The 16,162-nt window shown below is 31.7% G+C and overlaps 1 protein-coding gene across 1 annotated transcript; it reads left to right on the top strand.

Moving 5' to 3' along the window:
• The first annotated feature begins 7,277 nt into the window (after window positions 1-7,277).
• On the top strand, window positions 7,278-12,858 carry LOC126732401 (linamarin synthase 2-like). The gene is made up of 2 exons (XM_050435236.1): window positions 7,278-7,957; window positions 11,761-12,858. The coding sequence occupies exons 1-2, from the start codon at window positions 7,450-7,452 to the stop codon at window positions 12,690-12,692; spliced, it is 1,440 nt and encodes a 479-aa protein (XP_050291193.1). The 5' UTR covers window positions 7,278-7,449; the 3' UTR covers window positions 12,693-12,858.
• The last annotated feature ends 3,304 nt before the right edge of the window (window positions 12,859-16,162 follow it).

Genomic DNA, 16,162 nt, shown 5'->3' with positions numbered 1-16,162 from the left:
CTCTTTAGTCAAACTGGGAAGGGTGAAGGAAAATTAAAAAACAAAAAACAAAAACTTGCTTATGGATTTTATGAGATGCATACGTGTTGATTGTGACTTTTATATTGTAGAATGATGAATAGAACTGAGAAGTAAATATGACATTGTTTAGGAGCCATTTGAAATAGTGAAGAAACCTAAAGGTTGATTCTAATGTTGCTGCACTTTTATTCAAAAGTTATGTAGACGTGTTTATGCATTAATATGTGATGCATCTTTTTGGCAAATTTTACATATTTGAGGTTCTTTGGTAAACAATTTTTTTTTGTTTTTGTTTTTGTTTTGTGTATATGTGTAATTGTTTTTTTATCTTAATTTTTACCTATCAAAAACACATCATTTATCCTAATACTTGAATGTCTTGATGAAGGATTTGCACTTAATCCATTGAGACCAAATTCGATCATGCAAGTGATTCTGCTACCAATAAAAAAACTAGACTGTAACATGAAATTAATTCTTTTACATAATTTTGTAGTCTAACTTGCAAAATGATTCTAATTTTAGAGTTGATCTCATTTTCAGTAGCTTTCCCGTGCATCGCACGGGTTAGCGACTAGTTTTATTAATATCTCTATCTTTTATTAACATCTCATATCATCTCAACCGTTTCTCTCTCTCCCTCTCTCAATTCTTCTCTGCCCTCTGGTTCTCTCTCAGATTTCTTCCTCTCTCATGTCTCAAAGCAACGCATCTGGTACAATGATACTCCCATGAATTCTCTTCCTCTTTCATATCTCAAACCCAACACTCACACATGGCAGAGGATCTAGCGGCGGCAGCGAAGGAAATCCGGCGGCAATAACGGCGGAAGCAACGGCGGCAGATCCGACTGATTTCCGTTGGGTTTTTCATATGGGTTTGTGTTGATTTTTGTTTGGCTTGATTTTGGTTTGGGTTTCGGATGATTTTTGTTTGGCTTGATTGTGGTGGATTATAAATTGTTGAAATGGTTGCGGTAGTGATGGTTGGGTGGTGCTAAGTTGATGGTTGGAGGTTTGTCTTCTTTTTTGCTGGGTTGCTGTCTCTGTTGGGAAAGAGATGAACTTGAACGGTGAGAGAGAAAAACAATAAATTATTGTTACGTAGCACAGTTATTGTAGTAAGCGTGCAAATTTACACATTTTTAAATGGTAGTTTTGGAGGAAAATTGTGCAAAATTTATTTTTATTTTTATTTTTGTGTTTGACAAACTTTTGCAATCACTGCGGTTGCTCTAACATGAAAGGGCACCACGTACGTAACCCAAAAGCTTAAGGCCCTGTTTGGTGAGGTCTGTTTGATGAGTGAGTTTAAATTTATATTTTCACATTTTAAACAACATTATACACATTTTTATTTACACGTATTTCAAAAAATTTCAAACAAAATTCTCAAACTACTTTGCTTGGTAGACACTGAGTTTAAGTCTAACTATGTTAATCACATGCCCCCAGTAGTGAGAAAATTAATATAGATTTTGTGTGTGAAATTGTGAATTTTTGCTCACCTAATTTGATTATATTAAAAAAGAAGTCTAAGAATACAACAAAATATCACAATATTTTCATAATATCTTCATTTTAAGGATCCGAATAGATATTTTTTTATTTTATTTGAGAGAAATACTACATTTATAATATTTTTAGAACAAATTCTAAATGACAAGTTATTATTGGTTTTAAACTGATAACATTGTTATTGTTATTCTCAAAATATTTATTTTCAGTTGTGGTTGGTCATAATCTCATATTTTATTATTTTATTTCGACTTGTAAGAAATTGATACTTCAATATTTGTAAAAATATTGTGAAATTTCTTGTGTTGGTATAACAATATATATGCCAGTTTACATAAATATTTAAAAGAAAAAAAAAAAAACACAAACCGATTACTGGAAAAAAAAAAAAACTTTAGGCATGGTAGAAATTAATGTCAAAATGTTGTGGACTTAACATTTTTTTATTTGATCTATAAGAAACTGAGATCTCAACAATTGTGAAAATATTGTGATAATAATAAGTGTTGTAAAATTTTCTCAAAACATTTATTTTCAGTTGTGATTAATCACAGTCTCATATTTCATTATTTTATTTCGACTTGTAAGAAATTGGCATGTCAATAATTGTGAAAATATTATGAAATTTGTTGTGTTAGTATAACAATATATATACCAGCTTACATAAATATTTCAAAGAAAAAAAAAAAAACACAAACCAATTATTGGAAAAAAAAAAAAAACTTTAGGCACACAGTGCCAGTTGAATAAACCAAAAGTACTATAGCTCCAGTGCTATCCATCAATAATAGCTTACCTATGATTTGTTGTGAAATTAATGTTAAAATGTTGTGGATTTAGCATTTTTTTTATTTGATATATAAGAAACTGAGATTTCAACAATTGTGAAAATATTGTGATAACAATAAGTGTTGTTACATTTTTTTAAAACATTTATTTTCAGTTGTGGTTGGATACAGTCTTATATTTTATTATTTTATTTCGACTTGTAAGAAATTGACACGTCAATAATTGTGAAAATATTGTGAAATTTGTTGTGTCAATATAATAATATAAATGTCAGCTTACATCAATATTTAAAAGGGAAAAAAAACACGAACCGATTATTGAAAAAAAAAAAAAAAAAAAACTTTAGGCACTGTAGCTACAGTGCTAGTTGAATAAACAAAAGGGTTGAACAAATGAAAAAAAAAATTTGTGAAAATATTTTATTTTACTTGTGAAAATATTATGAAAATATTATTTTATTTTAATTTGTAAGAAATTGACACGTCAATAATTGTGAAAATATTGTGAAATTTGTTGTGTCAGTATAACAATATAAATGTCAGCTTACATCAATATTTAAAAGAAAAAAAAAAACACAAACTGATTACTGGAAGAAAAAAAAAAAACTGTTGCAACTATAGTGCTGCATAGTGTCAATACTCTGGATGCACAGTGCCGAAGCGCTGTAGCGGTATAGCTGCTTTTATTATAAAGAAATATTGTGAAATTTGTTATGTCAGTATAAAAATATATATGCGGGTTCTTATATATATTTAAAAGAAAAAAAAAGTACAAACAGAAGACTGAAGAAAAAAAAAAAATGCTGTAGCTATTGTAGCTACAGTGCCACTTGAACAAACCAAAAGTACTGTAACTTTTACATATTCACCTAACAAGTGTCACAACATTTTTACAAAACATTTATTTTCAGTTGTGTTTGGTTACAGTTTCATATTTTATTATTTTATTTTGACTTATAAGAAATTGACACCTCAATAATTGTGAAAATATTGTGAAATTTGTTGTGTCAGTATAACAATATATATGGAAAAAAAAGGTACAAACAGATGACAAAAAAACTGTAACTACTGTAGCTACAGTGCCGCTAGTATAAGAAAGTGTAGATGAACACTTTCTTATACTATTCGAAACTAAAAAAAAGTGTCTCACAAATTTTTACTGTAGATGAACAGTAATTTAACATTGAATGCACAATACTAAATTACTGTAGCGGCATAGCCGCTTTTATATATAAGAAAGTACAAGGTGGTTTTTCCTCCCATTTTGGTAAGTATACGATCACATAATTTTTGTTATCTTCACAAACCAAAAAAAGAAAAAAAAAAAAAATTGTTGTCGTACCTGATAAGGCACATTGTTTTTAGGAGCCGTGGTGGACTAGGAGATAAGATCCAAGCATCCAACTACTTGTTCTAAAATTTGTTTGTTGGAACTTGCAGGTCAATTTAATTAGTATCGTTACCGTAAACTTGGACCAGCAACAAGTGGACACGAATCGCGATGTGTCGCCTTCCTATCAGTACCAGAAACGAAAATCAAAAGGTCACCTTCTACATCTAGTCATATACTATAGTAATGAAATTTCCATTTTCTGATTATTATTAGGCTTCCATGGTGGGGCTGGGGCAAAGTATGAGACGCAATTATCTTTCTATTTCTTTCCTCTTATTTTGGCTCAAAATATATCATGATAAGATTGTCGACTAATTAGTCCATGCTTTACCAGGATTTTTTTTTTTTTTTGTAAGGACTTGGCTTGGGTCATGTTCCAGCTTGAAAACCATACCTTCCAATGGCGTAAATTTGAGCTGAATTTGGTTTCTTTGCTACCTGAAGAGCTCAAAAGTTACTTCAAAATAGTCTTCCTAATTAGATATGGGGTTCTCTGGTTTTTTCTTTTATTGTATCTTTTGAGTAATAAACAATCCGCTTTTATATTAACTCATCACTTTTTTTCCTTTCTACAACTTAGAGACAGTTAACCACTTCAATAAGTTGTGGAAAGAGTGAGGTTGTAAATGAACCAAACTGTTCATAAATAACTCGAGCTTAACTTAATAAAATATTTGTTCATGTTTATTTATTCATACGCAAGCCAAGTTCGAGTCTTAGTTTTAAGTCTTGTTTAAACAATGAGCTGAGCCCAAAAAGAAAAATATTTGTTCATGAATAGGCTCAAGGACATTTAGGCTCTATACAAAAGAAGTTGGGCATAGGCTCATTTATGAACTTGGTAATAAACTTGATATGAGCTTGACAAATAAACTCATATCTTACTAAGACTTCAATTAATTGAAAGTTGGGATCACTGGTCCAAACCACATAGGCTTGATAATAAGCTTGATATAAGCATGATAATTCTTGTGTTGGATCTCAAGCTCAAAACCTTGATATTAAACTCGAGCTTAGCTTGACTAGCATTCGGAATGTCAAAAAAGTTCTATTTTATACCCTAAAAACCTACTTTATCTATTTTATTATCTCATTTTACAACCCACCTAACATCCTAGTTTATATTTTTAGATACAACTTATTAAAATAATATAAACTACAACATTAAATAATATTTAAAAACTACTCTTTCTCTCTCCTCTCCCATCTCTCTCTTTCCTTTCTTCCTCTGTCTTTATCTCTCTAGCAACCACCACATATGAGCTCAGCCACTTAGTAGCAACCTAGCATCGAAGCTCAGCTACCACCACCACCGTCCAATTACCAAAAGTTTATCCAACCAACCACTCCCATCCCCACCCAAATCCCAACCCACCAACCCAAATCACAAACCTACTGCCCCCAAATCACAAACCAATGGTTGATCTGTGACGGCCCCTAAATCACAACCACAAACCTATCGGATTCCGCCACAAAACCATCAACTACCCACCACAAATTCAAAACAATGAACCCATCCACTACCCGCACAAACCCATTGGAGCAAACCACCCCCACCCAAATCTAATTAAAAAAACAAAACCTAACCAACCACCGTTCCTCTCAAATCTCAACCATTGTGGTCCATGGAAGGAAGATTGTTGTGAATGAAACCCACCACCAAACTCCAATCTCAGCCACCGAAACCCACTACCAAACTTTAATCTAGCCATCGACCATCACTGATCTAGCCACTGAACAACCAAGCAACCCATCACCGACCGAGCAACCATCACTAATCTAGCCACTGACTAACCCAAACTTCGATTTATGCCATCCCTAAAATCCACCACCTAAAATTGCGAGGATCATGAGGGAGGGTTGATAGAGAAAAGAGTTTCAAAGATTGAGGGAGAAGTGTAGAGAGTTGAGAGAGAAGAGTGTTTCAGAGATTGAGAGATTGGGGGGAAGCGTAGAGGAGAGAGAGAAAAAGGGGAATAAAGTAATATTATTTGTGTTTACAAACTTGTGAACAAGGGGTTTTAAATATAAGTACCTACTGTTCATGGGTTCTAAAATTTTTAAGATTTACATACCGGGTTGGAGCACTATTTTAGGTTCTCAGTTGCTAAAATAGCAACTGGGGGGTGTTTAATTACCTCCCAATGCTAATGCTTATTGTGTCAACACAATTTTATTATATCAATTTTTCACTTAATCTATATATATATATATATATATATAATCGAAACCTCTGAAACTCCCACAATTTTTCACGTCAGCATAATATTTTAAAAATAAAAAATAAATCATTATTTTTTTTTAATAAAATTATTTTTGTTTAGTCCAAACTTAACAAAGAATGAAATTCTATCTCTCTAATTAGCTCAATTTCATTTATCATTTATTTTAAACAGACACATCCTTTGCTCTTCACTCAAAGTCTATTGTTTTGCTACACGATATAAAGGATAAGCACGTTTTCTATCTTAAAAAAAGAAAAAATGAGATAAGCACATTAAAAGTTCTTGATAAAATACCATTTAGTTTGTTTTCTTGCTTAGAGAAGTTTGACTCAAAACAAATACTACACTCTGATTAGAGGGGTTTGGATCTAATAAAACTCTATAGTCTATATTGCATCTAAATTCAAACCTATAAATATGTTACATCAATGCTTCGGATAAAAAAGCATCATCTGAAGTAGAAAATAGAAGAGAGAATTTGAGAAGAGCATTGAGCTTTGACAGTGGGAGTATGTGATGGCAATTCATCAATTATTATGTATATGGTAATTCAATTTATATATCTTTTGTTTTTTTGATTTGGATGGATTCACAAATTTGTATGTTTCAATTGCTTCTTTCTTATTTATTCTTGAGGTTTGGATATCAATTATCAAGTACTAAACAATTAAAATTCAACATAAAACTCATAGAAATTGTGACTCTTATTTTAGAAAATATGCCAGTGTTAACAGATTTTCCTAGAAGAGCAAATCCAAAAAGGCTTTAGATTTAGTGGTCAGGATCATGATCATGACCATGTTAGTAATAAATAATCAAGAGCTTATTGCTACGGACACTATGAGCTATGAGATCACAACTTCAATAATATTCTATATACTAATAGTAGATTTTAAATCACTTTTGAAAGAACTGGGATTTGTCTTAACTTTTTCTTCTTTTTTATATTAACTTTTGGTCTCAATTTTAGTCATTTCTTTGTTTTGGATTACAGGTTTGGCCATATAATGGATCTCACTGGCATTACATCTTTTCTTTATCTTAAAGATAAGGATTCTATTACTACAACAAGAACTATTTAGGTATGTATCTCTTGCAAGCATATATAAATTTAAATTGTCTTTTAATATATGCATGCTTTATTATTTTCCAATAGTTTTTTTGTGTATATCGCATGAGTTACCGATTAGTACCTAACGCACACAGTGACCGTACAGAACCAGCTTTCATACTAGGCCAACTTGCGAGTTGCGACATTGCATAAGACATTAAAGGAGACATGCTGACGTTGATTATTCAGTATTTCGAATGATTGATAGTGATACTATCTCTCATGTGACGGTGAATAATTTTCCCAGCAGATGAGTTTACTGAAAAAAATCTATAGGTTAATAGCCTAATGCTACAAATTTTTCCCATAAAATGGCATAGAGCCTAAAGGTATCATCACAAGCCCTTTAAATTTGATTCCTTAAAAAAAATATAGCTTAAACTTTGCAAGTGATATGGGTTCAGTTCGAGCTACAAAGCCCCATGCAGTATGTGTCCCATTCCCAGCACAAGGCCATGTATCACCCATGATGCGATTAGCCAAGCTCCTTCACTCAAGGGGCTTCCATATAACCTTTGTTAATACTGAGTTCAACCACAGACGCTTAATCAGATCCAAAGGACTTGACTACGTAAAGGGCCTACCTGATTTCCAGTTTGAAACAATACCAGACGGGTTGCCACCGTCCGATCGTGATGCAACCCAAGATATCCCAGCACTATGTGATTCCACAAGAAAGAACTGTTTGGTCCCTTTCAAAGAGCTAGTGCTTAAGCTCAACTCGTCCTCTGAAGTGCCTTTGGTTACTTGCATAGTTTCTGATGGCGTCATGAGTTTTGCTATTAAAGCTGGAGAAGAATTAGGCATCCCAGAGGTTCAGTTTTGGCCTGCCTCAGCTTGTGGCTTCATGGGATGTCTCAACTTCGCTGAACTCATCAAAAGAGGCATTCTTCCATTCAAAGGTACTTTGAACAATTTTTTTTGTTTTTGTTAGAATAACTGTTAAAGATTAAATTCATATTTTTCTAACCACACCAATGGTACTGATCAGATGACTATACACAACTTTATTAATTGAACTGTAACTCAGATGGCAGTATGGGGTTACTGAGTATATCTATCACTTACCACTCTAAGCTTAAATTGCTTAATGTGCATATATACTAAGTCCCCCAGTTCATAAGTCTCTCATTTACTCTCTTTGTCAAGTGCAATGTAAGTAGCCATCCAGTCTGAAGTTGTTCATAAGACTTTAATTAAGAATTTTAAACCTGGAAAATATTGGTGAGTTCGAAATAGCCAAATGAGACTGAGATCTCATCAACCAATATTTTCCATAATTAATTAATAATAAAATTTTATTATATTTTATGAGATTTTGTTTGGTTTTTTTTTTTTTTTTTTTTTTAAATAAAAGGTGAATTATCCAAATTATCCACGGTCATTATATAAAATTATAACCTTTTCCGATTTAATTCTAAATTTTGGGGAAAAAAAAAAAACCTGCATTTAGTATTTTGTATACTATTAAATTCATAAAGTACAATCCTGTGAAAATGTTATAAAGTACAATCTTAATTGTGAACTAAATGCTCTTAATTTTAAGTTAAATTTTTGAACCATCACCCCGTCTCGATATTTCTCTTTGCCAAAAACAACTCCTCCCTTTTCTCTCAATCTCGAAAATCAATTTGGTGTGGTGTCATTGCTGATCATCTCACAGAATAACAGTAGCTCTAAAGCAGTGTAGCTTTGTAGTTTGTCAAATACTCTAAATGTTATATTTCTTTCTAGTTACAGTTCTTTATAATCCCAAAAGTTCTATAACAAAACCCTACAACTAAAACTCCACTTCCAACAACAAAATCAAACAAATTCATTTTTTTTTTTCAGTGGATTGCTATATTTCATGAACGCAACTTCTTTTATAAGAGGAAAAATTATCTTATAAAATTGCCTTATGGTATGCTCATTTCATAATAACATAAGGTCTTTTTTTTTTTTTTTTTTTTTTTCGTTTCAATAATTAAATAACATGGGGTCTCATAAATGTGTGAGATCCATCAAATATAGGAGTGGTGTACTGTTCCATAAGAGAGATATTTTCTCTTGTCAAAGAGTCGGAGTAATTTGTCCTACAGTATGGATAGTAAATACTTCTCATAAATTTTTTTTTTTTGCAAAATAACTTCACTACTTGTTACATCAAAGTCAAGTCCACAAAATTAGAAATAATAACATGTCTATTTTACAAAAGCAGTCTCTGAATAGGAGGTGGTATTACATGAATAAAAAATTTGTATCTACCCTCTCATATGAGATGGGGCCCACCTCATTTAAGAGAGTAGATACATACATGTATGATGTATTGGATAAATACAATACTCACACCATGTAAGAAGGTAGATATATACATGTATTAAATACATATGAGATTTAACTCCTGCAGGATACATAATAGATTTTCTTTTGTTCATGGGATAAATAATGTGTAATATTACTTTTTTTTTTCTTTATTTACTTGAATATATATAAATACCTTTAATTGTTGATTGTCATTGTTGTCATATCGCATGTGGTTTAATATTTCCTGGCGAATGTGGATTATAAGGGGAAAAAAAGGTTATGCTATGTTCTGCTAGAGAAATCAAAGAAAAGCGAGACGTAGCCGTAAAATATAGTAATTGCAGGAAAATTTTATATGAGAAATCTAGTTTTGGTCTAATTAATGAGAGTAAGGAATTGTATATATATATACGGTTATGAAACTCTGTATACATTGAATAAATTGAATCCTTTCATAAGCATTATTAACTAAATTAAGATGATTCTCCAAAAAGAAAAGAAAAGAAAAGAAAAACTAATTAAGATAAATCTATCCTCATCATAATGAAACCAAAGATCATATTTTGTTTTATCAAAGTTTAAGGAATGGGAGAGGGATACTTTGTTGTGTAGACCTGTAGCTTATAAATCAGAATAATTTCTAAAGGGATCACAATTCCTAACTTTCCTAGCCATCATTTATATTATGAGAATGGGACTTGTAATTTCTAACTTTGTTTTGTGATAATAATTTTATTCTTTTCTACTACAATAATGAGTAGTAATGATCTTATGTCACAAAAAAATGTTTACAAAGTTAAATTCTCGTTGACAAGACACAAGAAAAATGTTTAATATACTGAAAAATTACATATGGGACATGCAATCTTTTCATATCAAGATGATTTCGGTTTGTAAAAGTTGAAATATTAAGAATCACTCTAACAATATTTTCTAAAAGCATATAATCTAGAGTCAAAGATAGAGCCAGGATTTTAGGTTTTGGAGAGCCAAAACGTGAAAAAAAAATTCAAGAATGAAAAAAATATAATGAAATTCATGACTAAGTATCCTACTACCCTATAAAAAAATAAAATAAAACTAGCACTCATTCAATATTAGAAAAATGCAAATTAGAAAATAGACATAAAATAATTGTTTCAGAAGACATTTTAAATCAATCATTTGTCCTATTAAAATTAGTTTTTTTTTTTAAAATCCCAAAATAATCTATAATTGTTTATATATACTAAATTCAGAATAATTTTCCTTTTGAAGTACAAAATCAAATAGTAATTTAGATTATGAAACTTAGTTTTGACAATATTTATTATTGAAAATGCTTTTTTTTTTTTTTTTTTTTTTGTGTGGAAGTTGTGATAAAAACAAAATGAGTAATTATAAGTACAATCACTCTATAAACAAGTTAGTAAGTAAATGATATTTTAATTCTTACAAACCGTTTGATATAATTCAAAAAGAAATCATAAAAACATATATACAAACCTTATAATTTTCAATCGATTAAGAAAGAGAATCTTCTTTACAAATACTAAAAGATGAAAAACGATTTTTAAAAATGTTTTACGTTAATTATTTATTTATTTATTTAGAGGATGGCCACACATTAGACTATAACATTTTTTAAAAACTTATTTGGACTAATTTATTTTATAAGATGAAACGTGTGATACCTAAATTGTGCGTATTTGATTGGATTTGATTGTTTAAGCGTGAGTTGTATAGGCATGCGTTGAGTTCTACATTAGGTGTATACTAGGTGGATCTTAGGTTCATAAGTGATTACGAAGATTCCTAATTGTAACATGAATAGTCCTTTTGGCCGGGTGTAAACAAATAAGTGACTAGTTCTCTTTTCAGGTCATTACAAATTATATATCAAAACAAACACGGTATAACACCATGTGTGTGTTGTGTGGGCATGTACAGAGTCCCACATTAGATATTTACTAGGTGGATTTTAGGTTTATAAGTGATTATGTGTGTGTTGTGTAGGCATGTACAGAGTCCCACATTAGATATTTACTAGGTGGATTTTAGGTTTATAAGTGATTATGAGAAGTGCCAATTGCAACTTAACTAGTTATTTTGGGAAGGATGATGACAAATTTTAAATATGCATTATTAACAAAAATTAAAATATTGAAATGGGGAGGATGGTTTGGCGTTGGGCTAGGGGTTGGCCTCCCTTGGTCCAAGCGTGGATTTGTCCCTATCTAGAGTAATGCTATAAACTAGACTTTTCAATATTACTTAAACAACATTTTCAATATTGCTGAGTAGAGAAGTGATTATTGATTTTCATATAGACTCACTATTGACACCATTTTATTTTTAATCGTTAACAACTTATTGTATCAACAATTTATGAGAAAAGTTGTGATTCTAGACTTATTGTTTTATATTTCTTTTGTTACAGATGAAAGCTTCAAAGATGATGGAACACTTGACAAACCAATAAATTGGATCCCGGGAATGAAAAACATCCGGCTTAAGGACCTCCCTACCTTTATTAGAACCACTGACATTACTGAAACAATGTTTGATTTTCTGGGATCAGAAGTACAAAATTGCTTAAATTCTTCCGCGATCATCTTCAATACATTTGAGGAGTTTGAACATGAAGTCCTAGAAGTACTTTTGGCCAAATTCCCTCATGTTTACAATATAGGCCCACTTCACTTACTAGGTCGGCATGTACCTGAGAGCCATTTCATGTCTCAAGGTTTAAGCTTATGGAAAGAAGACTCCAAATGTCTCCAATGGCTTGATAAAAGGGAGCCCAACTCAGTTGTGTATGTAAATTATGGAAGCATAACTGTGATGTCAAACCAACACTTGAAAGAGTTTGCATGGGGCCTTGCAAATAGCAAGCACACATTTTTGTGGATAGTTAGGCCTGATTTGGTAATGGGAGATTTAGCAATCTTGCCTGAAGAATTTTTTGAGGAGACTAAGGATAGGGGATTCTTAACAAGTTGGTGCCCCCAAGATAAAGTGCTAGCACACCCATCCATAGGGGTTTTCCTAACACATTGTGGTTGGAATTCTACATTAGAAAGTGTATCTGCTGGCGTGCCTATTATTTGTTGGCCTTTCTTTGCCGAGCAACAGACAAATTGTCGGTATGCTTGTACCACTTGGGAGATTGGTGTGGAGGTTAATGAGGATGTTAAACGTCATGAGATTGAAGCACTTGTTAAGGAAATGATGGAAGGGGAAAAGGGACATGCCATGAGGCAAAAAGCTAGGGAATGGAAGAAGAAAGCAATGGAAGCAACTAATTTTGAAGGATCATCATATAAGAACTTTGAAAGATTAATTAAGGAGGTTCTCCTCGTTGGTGAGTGAAGAGTCAAACTGTCTTGTGAGAAAACTATAATCTTATGTTTACATCTATAATAATACCATCAGATCATATTTCGCCATTGGTGTGGTAGAATAGAACATGGGTTCAGCCTATTAATTTTTATTATGTAATTTTTTAAGATTATAATTTAAGGTTTTATTTCCTTGATTTTAGATGTTTTCATAAATATTTTATGGTATTGTTAACCACAATTTTTTTATAAAATTAAGTAAATAAATTCAATATTGTTTAAAAAGTAAATCCAAACTTCAAATATATTAGTGAAGTTGGTAATTAAGTAAACATACAATGAATGTCATAGGTAAAACTAAAACAACTAGTGATCTTTTTATAGGGTAAATGGGCTTTTGCCCCTAAGTTACAAACTATGCAGCAAAATCCTTATGTTCTGAAACTATTTAGCAAAATGTCATTATTTTTTAAACATGATTTTAACATAATCGAGTTATATGTATATTTTTAAGTGGAAGTTTCAAGTAAATTTTCAAAAACATTTAAGTGGAAAAATATGCATAGCTAATGTTCCACCTGTAACTCGATTTTCAAAAATATGGGTATTTTGCTAAATTGTTTCAAAACAGCGGCATTTTGTTGCATAGTTTGTAAATTAGGGCCAAATACCCATTTTCCCCCTTTTTATGTATGAAGTACTATTGGAAACAATTCGTGTAGCTCTAGAGATAGTAAAATATTCGAATCTATATGTGCAAAAATTTCTGTTTATTTTAATATAAGAACTTACTTTTTCTATTTTGCATAACCACTTTTTAGAAACACCAACATTAGATTATTCATTCTACTATTTGTTTTATTCAAATACCATTTCTTCATCTAATATTCTACTAATATTTTTGTCAAATCATCTCTTTCACTCTAATCTCTACTCTAAAGTCACAACACCATCACCAACCCACAACTCCTATCCTCTCTCTTTCTCAACCATAAACTCACCCATATGCAAACTTAGATTTTCAAGCCAAACAAAAAACACCACAAACAAAATCCCAACTACTGTCACCATCCTCAACCACCTTGCTGCCACCACAAACCCCAATACTACATCATAACACAACACCAATTTCATCCCAATCATCACCAAAAAGCACTATAGTTGCCACTCAACAAAACCCCACTACCCAGTACCTAAGCCACTAGAAAAACCCATCCATATGCCTACAGATCTCAACTCAATAGAAAAGAACCCAAGATTTAGTGAATTTGAGACCCAAACCACCATGCCACCAGCACCACACCAAAATCTAGCTTATCTATCATGGCAGAGGTCACATTAGAGATCCCTAAATTACCCTGCTGCAAGGACTGATGTGACGCCAATCTCTTAGTATTGCATGTCATTGTTGCATTCAATTCATGCGTGTTGGTTGGGAAAATATTTGACCAGAGCTGTAACAACCTTCCCATGTCTGCGTTGTGGTGAAAAGTGAATCACTAAAGACACAAGTAGTGAGACAGGGGAATTGATGCTGAGAGAGAACTAGAGGAGAAGGTTGAAGAAATAGAAACTAGGAGGTTGACACTGTATTTTGTTTGACCTCGATTTCCATGCCAAAATGTCAATTTGAGCTTTGAAATCCACAAAAAAAAAAAAAACATTTCTAACGTGGAAATATGGAATATTACATGAAATAAATTGATTTGTCCTAATTAGTTGTTGGATAAATTATTTCAATGGTTCGAGACCCCAAAATCCCAAAATTTCCTCATTTAATTAACTAAGTTTGATTGAGTTTGACTAAGTTGTTCGACATTAAAATTAGCTCCAAATTCATCTTACCACCAAATTCCAATTTACTTTAACCTAATCATCTTTTCAAATTATTTGACTTATTTTAACTAAGTTTGACCAACCCTAATCTAGGTTTAGTCAATATTTGACCAAAATTTCAACCATCCAATTGTAATAAATTTGTGATCATGTTAAAGATCATGAAATTATCTTTGAAATGATAGTTCACAGGCCCAAATTTGTTGTTGAAACATGAAAGATATTACGAAAACATCGAATCTTTGATAATAAAAAACAGCCATTTTTGTAATGTTTGATTATAGTTTAATCTCAATTAAATTATAATCAAATGACCACAAATTGGTTCAAGTGAGGAGTCATTGAAAATGTCTCATTATGAACTTCAATTTAGCATGGATGGCAAAAACCGACTTGAATTAAAAGAATATATAAAAAAAAAGTGGAAGTTTATGCAAAATCATGATTTTATCACCATTTTATCACCACTTGCTAAATCAAAGTATTGGGACAATAAAACAAACATATTTACAAAATAGGCATCAAAATCCTTCCAATGACACTTTTTTTTTTGGGACCAAAAGTTGTTTTTTGGGGCGTCTTCACACAAACAACTGTTTTGTTTCAGCCATAATTTATGCAAAAATCCAGAATATCATTGAATTAGGATCAATTATGTATGTCAGAAAAAATGGCTCGACAATATCATTTTTGGATTGAGAGATATCACATGCACAATATAGGCAAAAATCAGCTTTGCAAATTTCTACGCTGAAACACCCTTCTTCCAACTGGACTATCTTCGTGACCGCTGCTCTAAATTGAATAAAGCTGGAACCTTTAGAAAGTGGACTGCAAGAACTTTTTAAGGATTGCAAGAACACAAAAATCCAAGTTCTAGAAGACCTCCAAACAGCTGCTCAAAGATAAGATCCGAAAGAGTAGAAAATGGGGACTGAAAAGGCCTAGAATATCATCTTTTTTAAATCTAATCCTAAGATTCCAAATCCTCTTTTCCTAAAATTTCCAGCACAAAATTAAGGCCTCTTTAGCCTTCTAATCACCCCTAAAGTAAGCCTCTTACCCCCATTTATTGCTTTATTAGTCTAGATTTCTATTTTTTTGATACACGATAGAATTTTACTTTAGCCTAATTTAAGTGTATATGTGTGTGAAACTCCCTCCTGGTGACTTGAACCCCGGCTCTTTCCATTTAAGTAAATGAAGAGCGGACGGAAAGAGGAGGCCTTTGCTCTATTTGCTTTTTCCTCTTCCCAGGAATGAAGAATTGGATAAAAAAAAATGATTTTCTTTACTTTATGTATTTTTTTTTTGTGAAGATACTTTATTTATGCTATGTGAGTAGTATATTATCTCTATGCTTCTAAGCTTAGATTAATGTATTAACTATACTCTTATATTATTGCTTCCATATATGCCTATATTCTCACGTACACCTTGATGTACACAACCATATATTGATAGATCCATCGGTATAGAGGTTTAACCATGTTGTGGATCTATTCATACTCTATGTGTTTAAATATCTAGATCTTGATATTGAGATATATGCACCTATTATTTATTTATTTAATTCCTTTGATCTTTATATTCATATGTATATAGCTATATGGATATTGAACTAATGTTACAGAGTAGATGAATGTGTGATTTTTATCTGCTTTC

Source organism: Quercus robur, chromosome 6, assembly GCF_932294415.1.
Source record: "Quercus robur chromosome 6, dhQueRobu3.1, whole genome shotgun sequence".
NCBI classification, from domain to species: domain Eukaryota; kingdom Viridiplantae; phylum Streptophyta; class Magnoliopsida; order Fagales; family Fagaceae; genus Quercus; species Quercus robur.
This window is presented reverse-complemented; position numbering and strand designations above follow the sequence as displayed.

Coding starts and splice junctions, on each gene's coding strand:
- LOC126732401 (XM_050435236.1), top strand. CDS start 7,450: ATGGGTTCAGTTCGAGCTACAAAGCCCCATGCAGTATGTGTCCCATTC. Junction 7,958..11,760: donor AGGCATTCTTCCATTCAAAG/GTACTTTGAACA, acceptor CTTTTGTTACAG/ATGAAAGCTTCAAAGATGAT.